The 15,076-nt window shown below is 42.7% G+C and overlaps 1 protein-coding gene and 1 long non-coding RNA gene across 2 annotated transcripts; one reads left to right on the forward strand and one right to left on the reverse strand.

Moving 5' to 3' along the window:
* Positions 1-464: 464 nt before the first annotated feature.
* Positions 465-11,806, forward strand: LOC116579179. Its single transcript, XR_004281163.1, has 3 exons — positions 465-476; positions 1,674-1,679; positions 11,301-11,806. It is a non-coding gene; the product is annotated as an uncharacterized LOC116579179 (long non-coding RNA).
* A 1,637-nt stretch (positions 11,807-13,443) lies between these two features.
* Positions 13,444-14,385, reverse strand: LOC116579163 (vomeronasal type-1 receptor 4-like). The gene is given in 1 exon segment (XM_032324159.1): positions 13,444-14,385. A coding segment is annotated over 1 exon segment (939 nt). The 5' UTR covers positions 14,383-14,385.
* Between the last annotated feature and the right edge of the window lie 691 nt (positions 14,386-15,076).

Here is a 15,076-nt window from a genome sequence, read left to right on the forward strand (position 1 = left end):
CAGAAATAGCAAAATTAAAACACCCTAGTCAACAAATAGTAAGACTTTATTGTGCATATGAGGACTGTTGATGACCAGGGAGCTTTCAGATTTAAAACCTGTGAAGGTCAGGGACATAAGTTCCAGGATCGCTTATAAAGTGATTACAGTGATTGGTTATTACAATGGGGCTTTCCAGATGACAAGGGATTGGCTAAAATTACTATCTTATGCCTTTTGTTAGAAAGATAAATTCATAACGATTATCAGAGGCATTCACAAGAAATAACCTACGTTTTGCTTATTATGTTCATGAAATAAGCTAGATTTTAGTTTTTTCTTATGTGGCTTAAAGGGTTTTGTCTCCTCGGAATTTTAAAGTCCAGTGTCCATTTTATATTTAATTTCATTGCTGGTAACAAAGATAGTGCATTAAACTACCATCCTCTACTAAAAGCTAATTTGTACTATTAGGTATTTACCCCAAAGATACAGATGTAGTAAAAAGAAGGAGCACATACACCCCAGTGTTCATAGTAGCAGTGTCCCCAGTAGCTAGCCTGGAAGGAGCTGAGCTGCCCTTCAATGGATGAATGGATAAAGAAGATGTCCATATATACAATGGAATATCAATCAGTCATTAAAAAGGATAAATCCCCACCCTTTGCATCCACACAGATGAGTGAAATAAGTAGAGAAAAATAATTTATCATATGATTTCATTCATATGCAGAACTTAAGAAACAACGCGGAGGACCACAGGAGAGGGGAGGGAAAACTGAAGGGGAAGCAATCAGAGAGGGAGACAAACTAAGAGAGAGCGGGACTCTGGGAAACAAACTGAGGGTTACAGAAGGAAAGGGGGTGGGCGATGGGGTAGCCGGATGATGGGTGTGAAGGGGGGCATCTGGGGTGATGAGCCACCGGCTGTTATATGCAACTAATGAATCCTTGTGTTCATCACATAATCCAGGTCTATATTTCATTTTGATTTTATACTTTGTCATTTGACTTTGGATTTCTGTTATTGTAGTGTTGTATGTAACAAGTCTCCACTTATTTGTAAAGAATTATAGGCCAATATCAGTTATGAATAAAGCTTTAGTTACCTTAATAAATGTAGATGCACTGCTGGCAGTAGAATATGGTAGGAACCTGCTCCATCACAAGGTGTGTGTAATGGGTGTAAGACTGGCTTCATGTTAGGATGCAACAAAAAGACTTATTTGCTTTTATATCAAGAACATAAGCATAAAGGTAACTGTCGCAGAAAGTGTTGAATAATCACATCATACCTTATATTGGGAGACATAAAACACTAATATATGATAAAATACTGTAGGCTAGAAACTAAATTACTGTTAATTCTAGATCACATATTTACCTACTAATACCTGAATTATGTAAAATTACTTGCAACAATGCAATATTCATAAATGATATGACATGCAAAGTGGCACATGGAAGGCACAAAATTTTGTGATTTTATAAGTTAATATAGTAGATTTTTGGATTGCTATGAGAATATAAGTAATACTTTATTTTTTACATGAGTTTTAGGTTCACAGCAAAATTGAGTGAAGGGTACAGCAATTTCCCATATTCTCCCTGACTGTCAAAATGTACCAGAATGGTACCTTTGTTACAGTCAATGAAAATATTATTACAGGTGAAAACAAAATGATATGAGCGAGACAGTTGTGTGAAACACATAATTATTATGTTAGTCCTTCCTTTAATGTTCCTCCCCTAAATTTAAGAGGTAAAATAGCCTTACTGTAATCAATAGACTGTAGTGTTTTCTTTATTTATTTGACAGAGAGATCACAAGCAGGCGGGGGAGGTGGGAGGGGGAAGGAAGCATGTCAGTTTCGATCCCAGGACCCCAAGATCATGACCCGAGCCGAAGGTAGAGGCTTAACCCACTGAGCTATCGAGGCGCCCCGACACTGGAGTGTTTTCAAAATACAATTATGGTCTCTATTAATGTCTCCAGATTAGAGAAAATTTTTTCATTCTAGCCATTACTGTTTGCATACACTTTCTGGATAGGATCAGCTGATTCCGATAAATTAATCTCACTCATTATTGTGAGCTCTAGTAGATGTACCTCTAGTAATCCTGAAGTTTGGTCTTTGATTCCTATAAACAGAGCTGAACAGCAAATTGATTTTACTGCTACATCCATGAGCACCTTAAAAATCAGGTTTTATTATTCCTTGCATTAAACATCAACTTCAACACTTACCGGGTCATGAGTATTGAGGGCACGTGTTGTGATGAGCACTGGGTGTTACATGCAACTAATAAATCGTTGAACACTACATCAGAAACTAATGGTGTACTAGATGTTGGCTAATGGAACATAATAGAGAAAAATCACTGTCCAACAGGATTGTATCACATTGCTTTAGATGCCATCAGTAGGGTCTAGGACTCCCACCTCTTTACTAGCTCACTCTGTTCCTCAGGAATTAGTTCTTCCTGTGTGCTTTTTCACTGGACCAGATTCAGAATGAGAGAATGACTTTTTCTGACACGATCACTTATGCAGAATCCTAATATGCCTCCTTCCATTAGAGACTGTGCCTCTCCAACTGAAATAGAAAATATGTACTCAACTCTTTCCTGCTGCCAGGATGGTGGGCTCAGTGTGGTGGTCACTATGGTCAGAGCATAGGTAGACAGACCCTGACATAGGGGTTTGTGATTCTGTGAGGTCATCTCCCTCAGAACCCTAATTACCATTTCATCTGTGTCTGCATGTCTGTGTCTGGGAGTATAGGCTGGGGAGTTGACAATATTTCTGAAAACTTTTTCCTGTTGCTAATTACCAAAAAACAATTACAAGTTCCTAGTTAGCACCTCCTAAGAGACTATTAGAGTAATTTTGAGAGGCTCTTTCTTTTCATTATCCCTCGAGGAAACAGGGTCTCACATGGGGAGCAGCAGGAAACACAGGTCTGCCGTGTGACAGACTGGCAGCGATTATGTGTGTCTCACTGGGCTCTGCTTCCCCCAGAAGTTTCCCCAATGCCTAGTTCTTTCCCAGTCTTCATCCCACTGAGCTGAACCCTCATTTAAATTATTGGCAGAGAAATGGAGTAAGTAAAATACTTACGAAGGGCTTGCAAAGAGATGCAAATAGATGGAAGAACATGACGCCAACAATTTATAGTTAGAAATCATTGAACTCGCCCACGTCAAAGTCAACTATTGGGCTCATTTGCATAATCCAATGCCTATTATTAATGGAAATTTTATAGGAAATATACTTTTTTTTTTAAAGATTTTATTTATTTGACAGAGATCACAAGTAGGCAGAGAGGCAGGCAGAGAGAGAGAGAGAGGAGGAAGTAGGCTCCCTGCTGAGCAGAGAGCCCAATGCGGGACTCGATCTCAGGACCCTGAGATCATGACCTGAGCCGAAGGCAGCAGCTTAACCCACTGAGCCACCCAGGCACCCAATATAGGAAATATACTTTACCATTGTTTGCCTCCCTCTTCTAATGGTAGGAAGGAGACACAGAGCAGCATCTACAGAAGAAAGGAGATTCTAAAAGAGCCCTTAACAGGTATAAGCGCTGGGATCAGAGGGTTTAACAGGTAGATGCTGGCATTCCCGAAACTATCAAATAAGCCACTACTACTAACCTAATTCCAAAACAGCAAATGCTTACCAATTCTCCACACCTATTTGGCTAAATTTGCTGCCTGAGCACTTGATGCTTTGGTAATTAAGAAACATAAGTACAGAATTCAAGTTGGTTCTTTGATTTTTTTGTACAAACAAATCCACAGTTTGATCCAGATTTATTATCTAGTTGCCCCCAATGTTCAAGTCAGGCTTTAGAGCTACAGTGTGGGCAATCCACAATGTGGGCAATCCACAATGTGGGCAATCCAGATGACTCACACACATACTCATTGACACACTTAGGCAAAGACACACATGCATGCACACAGTGAAATACTCATGCACTCACATGCATACTTAATATGACACCAGCCTAGTTCCACACTCACTCTGGAACACCATACACAAGTTTACTCTCAAAAACACCAATAATGACATTTACACAACTTCACAGTTACTCATTTTCTTAAAACCACACAGCCACCAGGCATGTCTGGATCGCAATCGCACATTCTTAACACAGAAGAATATATCTTCATACTTCTGGATACCGAGGAAGGGGCCTTCTCTTTCCATCCTTTATAATCCTAATCCCGCAACAGCCTACAAAGGCAGTATTTATAATATGAAGCATTTAAGAAGTGCCGTAAGCGTTACCCCCTTAGGTTGGGATGTGTGGTAAGAATATGACCGTACATGGGGGAGTGGCTGTGCATAAGTGTATGGCGGAACAGGTGAGCAAGAGGGTGTGGGGAAAGCAGGATATAGAGACAAGATAGATGGTGGTGCACAGGTCCTGGGATGAGGGGAGAAGAGAATACAGGAGAAGAAAGAAGGCAGAGAGATAAAGGACAAAAGTGTGCTCAATGTCACGAGGAACATTTCCACATTTGGGGGTACAAGGAGACAAAGTATGTAGGGGAGTGAAGGGGGAAATGGGGATGCGCACTTTGCAGGGAAGATATTCATGGTCTTTGGTTGGTGAAATTTACAAGAGACAAGGTCTTGGAGGGGTTAAAATCATGGTGGGAAAGGGGAAGGGGAGGATGTGTGCAGCAGGCAGACCTTGGAGGAAGACACCATGGTCCAAGACAATATCAGTAGAGAAGAGGGACCCTGGAGGAGACTGAGCATTAAGAGAGGCAAAAGAGGCACAGGGGAGTGAGCTAAGGCTCCAGGAGAGAGGGTCAGGGGGCGACCTGAGTAAGGTAGTGCATGTGGGTGCGGAATGGGTTTGTGCAGCAGTTGAGGCTGGGGCTGCGGAAGGTGTGGTGTGTCGAAGACCCAGGAAATGGGGGGAGATACTGGAATTAGGAGTGAATTTTCAGTGAGACAAAGGGTGCAAACAGTGTAGTTTGAGGGGGTGATGGAAGGTGAGTAGAGTTGCACTGGAGTCCCAGGAATAGTGGTCATGTAGGGACAGATGTCAAAAAGGTGGTGGAAGAAAGTTGGAGAACAATTTTAATGTTAAAATATTTAAGTAATAGAATAAAAGCATTCATGAATTACCCATGATCTCCAGATATTACAAATTTTTATCACTGATGTGTATCCTTACACAGTTCCAGAACGTATCTGAACTTGTATCAAAATCTCACTACAGGAACATATGGGTGGCGCAGTCCTTAAGCATCTGCCTTTGGCTCAGGTCATGAGCCCAGGGTCCTGAGATCAAGCCCCGCATCGGGTTCCCTGCTCATCGGGGAGTCTGCCTCTCCCTCTCCATCTGCCTCTCCCCCAGCTCGTGCTTTCTCTCTCTCTCAAATAAAATCTTTTTAAAAATCACACCACACACACACACACACACACACACACACACACACACCATTCTGTTTGGCTCAATACCTCCATTCCAGAGAAGCAGAAGAAGTGCTTTTAAAATTATATAAAAAGAGGTATGGCAGGGACACCTGGCTGGCTCAGCAATTAAGTGTCTGCCTTCAGCTCAGGTCATGATCCCATAGTCTTGGGATCAAGCCCCACATCGGGCTCCCTCCTCGGTAAGGAGCCTGCCTCTCCCTCTCCCTCTGCCTGCCACTCCCCCTGCTTGTGCTCTTTCTCTGACAAATAAATAAATTAAAAAGTATGGCAGGGGGCACCTGGCTGGCTCAGTGGCAAGAGTACATGAGTTTCAGTATCAGGCTCATGAGTTCTAGCACCACGTTGAGTGTAGTGTTTAAAAAATAAACAGAGGGGCGCCTGGGTGGCTCAGTGGGTTAAAGCCTCTGCCTTCAGCTCAGGTCATGATCCCAGGGTCCTGGGATCGAGCCCCGCATTGGGCTCTCTGCTCAGCGGGGAGCCTGCTTCCTCCTCTCTCTCTGCCTGTCTCTCTGCCTCCTTGTGATCTCTGTCTGTCAAATAAATAAATAAAATCTTTAAAAAAAAATAAAATAAACAGAAAATGTATGACATTTTAGGAGTAAGAAAGAACACAGCATCCACCCTGGGACTCAGCATTTATCTGAGAAAAACACTCTCTTCTCTTCTCTTGCCAATTTTCATTGTCTTGAAGAATCACGGCTGCATTTTAAAAAATATTGTATTTATTTATTTGACAGATCACAAATAGACAGAGAGGCAGGGAGAGAGGTGGGGGAAGCAGGCTCCCCACTGAGCAGAGAGCCCAGGACCCTGGGATCATGACCTGAGCCGAAGGCAGAGGCTTTAACCCACTGAGCCACCCGGGAGCCCCTACACAGCTGCATTTTGAGGCTATGCCTTGTATATGGAATTAGTATATGTGCTGCCGAAGCGAACACTTGTATATGGAATTAATGTACCGTTCAAATCATAGCAATCTGTTTGAATTGTGTGTCCCCAAATTAATATATTGAAGTTCTAACCCCCAGTAACCTCAATGTATTTGGAAATAAGGTCATTGTAGATGTATTTCCATTTCCTCCCCCTCTTCCCACCTCGGTAGCCCCCTAGACCTGCACCCTGCAGGCCCTCTCTGTCCTTTAGCCTGCTCATGCCCACTCCCTCCCCAGCTGACTTCCTCACCCACACATTCTGCCCAAGCCCATTTCCCCCTATGCAAGGTTCCAGCTTCCCTTCCAGCCTTTATTTGTGTCTTGGGCCACAACCACATCCAGCCCATCCATACCCTGAAGATAAACTGGGGGCCTGGCTAGTGAATGGTCAGTCTCCCCTCTTGAGCAGCTGACCAAGCCTAACCTCAACCCCTGTCCTAACTGGGCTCTCTCACACTGCACCACTTTGCAGCAGCTGTGACCGCCCAGGGTCAGGTACCAGACAACTAAGGACGACCCTTATGCTCTGGAACATTGGAGATTATTTAAATCAGCCAGTTCAAAGGGTTCCCTCTAACCCTAGCTAACCCCATCCCACTAGCCATGCAGAAGCTGTCCCTACAGCCTCAGCTTGCAGTTACCCTGTTCCCTGGGGGGTAATCCCCTGTGTCGCCTGTCTGTCCTTCTCTCATGCAGAGCCATAAGTAATAGAGTTCTGCCTTCCATTTGTGTGTGTGTGTGTGTGTGTGTGTGTGTGTGTGTTATTGTATCCCACATTCAAAAGAGTATTTAAGGGGCGCCTGAGTGGCTCAGTGGGTTAAAGCCTCTGCCTTCGACTCAGGTCATGATCCCAGGGTCTGGGATCAAGCCCCGCATTGGGCTCTCCACTCAGCAGGGAGCCTTCCTCCACGTGCCTCTCTGCTTACTTGTGATCTTTGTCAAACAAATAAATAAAATATATATTTTTTTAAAGAGAATGTTTAAATCTTAAAACAGAGCCCCGCCCCCTCCAGTGTTCTTTACCGCTGTGGACCTGAACTTGCCGGTGCCTTTTGCCCATCCCTGCCCTTCCTTTTTTCTGTTACTGTCTCTTCCCAAATATTACCTTTGTGCCCATGACTGCTGTAGGCCCTGTCACACGGGGCCCAAAATGAGCTCCGCCTTTCCCTGCTTTGCGTACTTACCCTCTGTATGTCCTCAGACGCCTCTGCACTCTAAACACACAGCACCTCTGAACCCCTGTATGCATTTTCCCTCTGTACTCTCTCCTTCTGCACTCCGTTTTCCCCAAACCCTATGCTCATGAACCATGCCATCTGACCCCGTGTCCCCTGACCTTCTTTTCTGTCTGTCACCACCATACTCAGTCATACCCACACTCTCCACCTTCATCTCATGTGGCAGAGCTCATAGAACCTTTTTCCCCCTAATTTTTAAAATTATGGTAAATCTAAATGTAACATATTTACCACCTTAGCTGCTTTAAGTGTACAGTTCAGTGGTTAATTATATTCATATTTTTATGCAACCTTATCACCCCTGTCCATCCCCAGACCTCTTTTCATCTTGCACTTCTGAAACATTCTACCCATTAAACACCAACTCCCCATCTCTCCTCCCCCAAGACCCTTGCACCCACCATCCTACTTTCTATGTGATTTTCTACTATAAGCCCCTCCTATAAGTGGGATCAGACAGGATGTGTCTTTTTTCTTTTTAAGATTTTATTTATGTATTTGACAGACAGAGATCACAAGTAGGCAGAGAGGCAGGCAGAGAGAGAGGGGGAAGCAGGCTCCTCACCAAGCAGCCTGATGCAGGGCTCGATCCCAGAACCCTGGGATCATGACGTGAGCCAAAGACAGAGGCTTAACCCACTGAGCCACCCAGGCGCCCCGGGATGTGTCTTTTTTTGACTGGCTCATTTCACTTATCGTAATGTCCTCAAGGTTTATCCATGTCTTCACCTGTGACAGGATGTCCTTCCTTTTTAAGGCTGAACAATATTCCACTGTTTGCTTTTCCACTCTTCTGTTGGACAGTTGGGTGGCTTGCATGTTTTAGCTATTGTGAACAATGCTGCTGTGAACAGGAGTCCACAAATGACCTCTTCAAGCCCTTGCTTCCAATCCTTTCCAATATACACCTGGAAGTGGGATTGCGGGAACCTGTGGTAATTCTATTTTTAATTTTTTATGGAATTGTCAAACTGTTTTCTACAGTGACTTATCTTTTTAATCACTATTTTCTGAGAGAGAGTGTGAGTGGGGGGAGGGACTGAGGGAGAGGGAAAGAATCCCAAGCAGACTCCCCACCCAGTGCAGAGGCCCCCGCAGGGCTTGATCTCAGCAGGGGCCCGAGATCCTGACCTGAACCAAAACCAAGAGTAAGACCCTTAACAGACTGCACCACCCAAATGGCACTAGGGGCTGTGATTTTTATTCCCACTGCCTGAGCTCAAGGGTTCCAATTTCTCCACATCTTTGCTGTCCTTGCTAATTTTTTTTGGGGGGGGGTTGGTTGTTTTATAGTAATCATGCTAATGGAGGTGAGGTGGCATCTCATTGTGGTTTTGACTTGTGTTTTCCCTAATGAATTGTGAGGTTTCATGTACTTATTGGCTATCTGTATATCTTTTTTGGAGAAATGTCTGTTCAAGTCCTTTTACCAATTACCGAACTTTTTTTTCTTTCTTTGTTACTGATGAGTCTTAAGAGTTCTCTATATATTCTGTATACAACCCCTTAACAGATAAATGAGCTACAAATATTATCTCCCATTTTGTTGGGCCTTTTCACTCCATTGATGGTGTCTTTTGGTGTACAAAAGTTTTAAATTTTCATTTAGTCCACTTTTTCTATATTTTCTTTTGTCACCTGTACCTTTGGTGTCACACCCAAGAAATCATTGTGAAATCTAGTATCATGAAGATTTTGACCGATGTCATCTTCTAAGAATTTTATTGTTTTAGGTCTTACATTTAGGCCTTTGATCCATTTTGAGTTAATTTTTGTATATGGTGTTAGTAAGCATCCAACTTCATGCTTTTTCCTGTGGACTCAGTCCTTCCTTCTTTTTCTGCCTTCACGGTTCATGAAAAAATAAGAGCCTCCCCAAACACTATGATGGTCTCTTGGAGATACTCAGAAGAAACTTGTAATTGTTTTAAGTAATTCGCAACTGGGAAAAAGTTTTTATAGAAACATTCCCAGATCCCCAAGCCTGCGCTGTCATTACACCTACAGGAGAAACAATAATTGCGGTTCTGAGAGGAGGTGAGATCATAAATTCACAAACCTTTCTCTGAGTTTAGCTGCCTGCCCTCCCACATGTACTGGCTGTGCTGAAACAGACACTTAGCCGCCTGAGCCGCCCAGGCGCCCCTCCAGTGAGTAATTTTAATTTCAGCCAGAGGCAGAATCTGCAAGGAAGGAAGTCTGAGTAAGTGTTCATGTCTGGAGGAGAAAGAGACATAGTGGCAAGGCCAGATAGAGAGGTGGAATAAATCCTCAGTGAAGCATTGAGCGAGTAATGAGGATGGGGGTCCTAAACCCTGTGCCAATCCCTGATGGCTCCTAGTGCAACGTAGTGTGATTGTCAGTGAAGACAGTTGTTGATAAACTGTTGATAAACTTAGTGATAAATTAAATCTGACTTTTAAGGTGCTTAAATGTTATAGTTATGAAGTAAATAGACTGCTCGCATTTCCTTTCAGGAATCATATATTAAAATTTCAGTGCTATTAGAGGTGTACTTACAGTACTACCATGCTTATAATAAAGAGTATGAAGAAACTATAAGAATTACTTCATCCTACGCAGGAGCCACCCATCTGCAGTTGTTTCTGGACTACAACAGCTGTTTTTCTTCTAAGTCTGGGCATAGGATGCACTTCATGAAAACAGTAATTGTGTCTCTAATGAAAACATCTGTGACTTGATGATTACGAACAGGCTACTTTCTCTCTTGAAGTTAGAGAAGCAGCCTTTAAGGAAAAGATAACTTTATAATTAGGTGCTCCAGACAAGAGGTGTCAGGACCACATGTTTTAATTTAATTTTATAGTGGTAAGAACACAGGATATCTACCTCTCTAACAATTTTTTTATTAATTTAAGGGTAGAATTTAGTGATTTCTCAGTTGCATATGCCACCCAGTGCTCATTACATCAAGTGCCTCTTTAATGTCCATCCCCCAGTTGTTACCCCATCCCCCAACTCCCATCCTCTCCAGCAACCCTCAGTTTGTTTCCTAGAGTTAAGAGTCTCTTACGGTTTGCCTCCTTCTCTGTTTTCATCTTCCTTTATTTTCCTTCCCTTCCTCTATGTTCATCTGTTTTGTTTCTTAAATTACACATATGAATGGAATCATATGATATTTGTCTTTTTCTGATTGACTTATTTCACTTAGCATAATACCCTCTAGTTCCATCCACCTCATTGCAAATGCCACGATTTCACTGTTTTTGATGGTTGAGCAATATTCCATTGTATATATAGACCGTGTCTTCTTTATCCATTCATCTGTCAATGGATATCTGGGCTCTTTCCATATTTTGGCAACTGCAGACATTGCTGCTATGAACGTTGGGTACATGTACCCCGTCAAATCACTATGTTTGTATCTTTTGGGTAAATATCTGGTAGTGCTTATTGTTGACTTTATCCTTATTTTCTATTTCAATTCCTGTATGTCCAGAAGAAACTTTTAAAAACAAGTGTATATTTGGCCTCTTTTCTTTAGAAGTTGTATACTTATAATTGGCTAGGTTTTCAACCTAGAAATTTCTGCATGATTTGAAAAAGTAATCAGAGTTTTTTTCTTGAATAGGTTTAAACTCCTCCTTCACAATGCAAGGACATTATGTATAAATATACTCACTATATCTCATGGTTTTTATTGGTGATATGTATTTTCTTTTCACTTAAAAGCACAGATAATGAAACTGATCACATCTGATCACTGATCACATCTCTGTACACAGCACTCATATCAATGCAAAGAGGATCATCAGACCCCTGGAAGCTCCCCTCTGCTCTCCCTGTCTGTCACTACTCACAGAGTAAACGCAGCTATGACCTCTGCCAGCACACGTTGTTATTGTCTGTTTGGTATTTAATGTAAAGATAATAATAGAGCATTTAAAGTCAAATTTCTATTTGACTTTTTTCATTTAAGTGGAGAATTTATGATTGCATGTTGTCGTGGCCCATCCACTGGCAAATTGCTGTATAGAATTCCATTTTAGAAATATCAAACTATCATTCCATTATGACCAAGAGTGGATCAAGAGAAACAGGATTTAAGAATGAGTTTTCTGAATTGGTTCTTGGGTTTCTAGAAATGGCTTTATAATTTGATTAGATTTTAAAATCCAAAAGAAGGGTGCTGGGTGGCTCAGTTGGTTAAGCATCTGCCTTTAGCTCATGTTGTGATCCCAGGGTCCTGGAATAGAGCCCCACGTCAGGCTCCCTGCTCAGCAAGGAGTCTGTTTCTCCGTCTGCCCCTCCCCCAGCTCATGGGCGCTCGCTCTTGCTCTTTCTCATGCTCTCTCTCCCTCTCTCTCAAATAAGATCTAAAAAAAATTTTTTTAATTGTAAAAGAGGGGCTCCTGGGTGTCTCAGTCAGGTCTGCATTTGCCTTTGGCTCAGGTCATGATCCCAGGGTCCTAGGATCAAGCCTTTTGTGGGCTTCTTGCTCAGTGGAGAGCCTGCTTCTTCCTCTCCCTCTGCTGCTCCCTCCGCTTGTGCGGTCTCTTGTACACACTCTCTCTCTTAAATAAAGGAGTAAAATTTTTTAAACTGTAAAAGAAAGCAGTGAGAGCACATTGTAGAATATCTGTCCTTGACATTCCTTATCAGCCATTTAAAAGAAATAAGTATCGGGGTGTCTGAATGGCTTGGTCGGTTGGTTGGTTGAGCACCTGACTCTTGGTTTTGACTCCAGTAATACTCTGCATGCTATCAGCTTCAGATTCTTTCCCCTCTACTCCTCCCCATCCCCTGCTCACTCATTCACACCACCCCGCCAAATAAACAAACAAACAAACAAATAAATAAATAAATAAAATCTTTTCAAAAAATAAAAGAAGTAAGTATCTGAAGTGTCTGGGTGGACATGTATTTGATACTTGCACGCCATTTTAGATAACTAATAAACATGATAACATTGGCTAGTTCTTCTCCATGTGGCTGGACAAATGTGAAAGAAGAGGATGAGCTCTGGGTTCAAATTCCCAGCTCAGGCTCGGTGTAAATGGCCCAAAGGACTGTGTGTGCCCTGAAGGAGACCTGAGGCTGGGTCTCCAGACCACCTTCCTGCCAATACACCCAAATCACCTTAACATTACAGAGAAAACTCCGCTTTCTCCAAATCTCATCACATGTCTGTTTATGTTGTCAGCACTCACTTGATTATCTTTAAAGACCAGCAGAAATATATCTATGTTTTTGTGCTTTCCTTTGCCCTGCTCCTCTTTAATCTGGCCATTTCTACATGAAAATATGGTCAACATGCTCATCTCCCTTCACCACCTCATATTTCAAACAGATCAGTGCCCTCTCTCTAAGGATGTGACTTACCTACAAAACTTAATAACTGGCTCCCAGAAACACCACTGCCTGAGAATGGACGTTTCCTCCAGCTCCACTCAGGCTATTCTTTATGTAGTGGGGACATTGTTTTCTTCAGTTAGAGGAATGACAGGACCATGCTCTACCCCATGTTCATACACCTTTTCCTGAAACTGTGTGCCAGGTTCCTTTCTTGGAAATTTATTGCATTAGATTGAAAGCCACACACTTGAAGACTGCTCTGTAATATCCAGGTTGTGTCAAGTCCTGGTGTTTGTTATTGCGTCAATTCTGTACTCCTTTACTGGCAGTATTAGGAAAACTTCAATTATTTAAGTATTTAGAAGATAATGGTGTTTCATTACAATATTGTCATGATTTATTGTTTATTTTTAAGAAGATGCTCGCATGTCCTGTTTACTGTTGTCTTGGATTCATTTTATTTAGGACCCTGAGGGGGATGAATGAATTGGCAACTGTACATTGTAGATATACATACAGTTTACATATTTCTCCTAAGATAAGGGGATTTTATATTCCCTCTCCAGGCAAAGAGGAGCCTGGGTACCTTGGAGTTGTGGCTCATGAGCAGAAAGGGGCTAATAGTTGGGAAACACACAGCTGTCATCACAGTGACATTCACGAGGATCCAGCCAGGATTATCAGAAAGAGCCAAAATAACTTGAAAGACAGAGGAGAGGGAATAAAAGTAGACAAAGGTGCTCACCAGGAGAAGGATGGTTTTGGTGGCTTTGGACTCCGGGGAGGACCTGGCGGAGACAGTTCTTCGTATATGTTGGACCTGCTTCTTATGCCTGAACAGGATGAAAACCATGGTGCCGCTGGCCCAGAGCATGAGCCCCAAACATAGCATGTCAGGGAGTGAGAGCAATACTGCATACAATGAGTCTGTGGTTTTTTCATGACGAACTGAAGAACAGTATCCGAAATTCTTTTCACCTGTGATGTTTTTGTCGCTCGATGCACTAATTATATACACAGGGAAAATGACATTTACCAGCATTTGCAGCATCTAACACAGGAAAATAGAGGGAACAATGTACTTGGGAGCTTTTACTTTAAGCTTTGCCCACCAGGAGTTTGTGGGGCTGATCGTGATGGTCTGGTAGACACTCAAGATGCAGATGCTACCGATGGATACTCCCCTCCCCATCCTGTGAAGAAAGAAAAGAAGTTTGCATCCAAAGTGGCTAAGGATATGTTTCCACCCAAATGCTGCCATGGTCTGGGGGACTCCTTTACAGAGCAGAGCTAAGAAGTTGGCCACAGTCAGGTGCTTGTGAATGAAATCTGTGGACCTCGACCTGTAGTCAGTGAAGGAAAGGAGGATATAATGATAAAGAAGTGAGAAATTGCCCAGGATGCCAACCGTCGTCTGTGTTAAGAAGATCAGTCCTACCACCAGTTCGCTGTTGGCCATTTTCTCTGTTCCCGGACACTGTTAGTTGCCTTCTGAGCTAAAATGTCCTTTGTGGGAGCGCGAGGCATGGGCCAAATGTATCACATCAGCAGAATTCCAGTATGTTCGCCCTTCCCTTCATTCCCCCTTGGAAACACAGCCTTCCAAGGACTGAACATAGAACTTTTAAGAGCACTTATAATGTAAAATCTGTCCTGTGAGGGCACTCATGTGAGAACTTCTTCATGCTTCACGACCCTATGAGGCCAGGACTACTGTGGATGTAACTAAAAGAGGAAGAGAACAGACATACAGAGAGGCCAATTATTTTTCCACATCTGTTCCTTCAGACTGTGTGGGGACTGAGAACCGGTTGGGCTGGAAATGGGGATAGTTCACTGAGCGACCATGGTCTGCAAGAAAATAATGTCGCTGGAGCACCTGGGTGCCTAAGTCGGTTAAATGTCTGCCTTTGGCTCAGGTCATGATTGCAGAGTCCTGGGATTTAACCCCACATCTGGCTCCCTTCTCTGCCCCTCTCCTGGTTTGTGTGCCTTCTCTCTCTCTCTCTCTCATGTTCACTCTCTCTCAAGTAAATAAAATCTTAAAAAAAATAAAGAAAGCTCAGTAGCTGTGTTCATCAAACAATCCAGATGTATAGTTAGTTTTGATTTGCCACCTTATGGTTGATTGTAGAGTGGTGATAGTCTATAAT

The sequence above is a fragment of the Mustela erminea genome, chromosome 19 (assembly GCF_009829155.1).
Source record: "Mustela erminea isolate mMusErm1 chromosome 19, mMusErm1.Pri, whole genome shotgun sequence".
In the NCBI taxonomy this organism is placed as follows: Eukaryota; Metazoa; Chordata; class Mammalia; order Carnivora; family Mustelidae; genus Mustela; species Mustela erminea.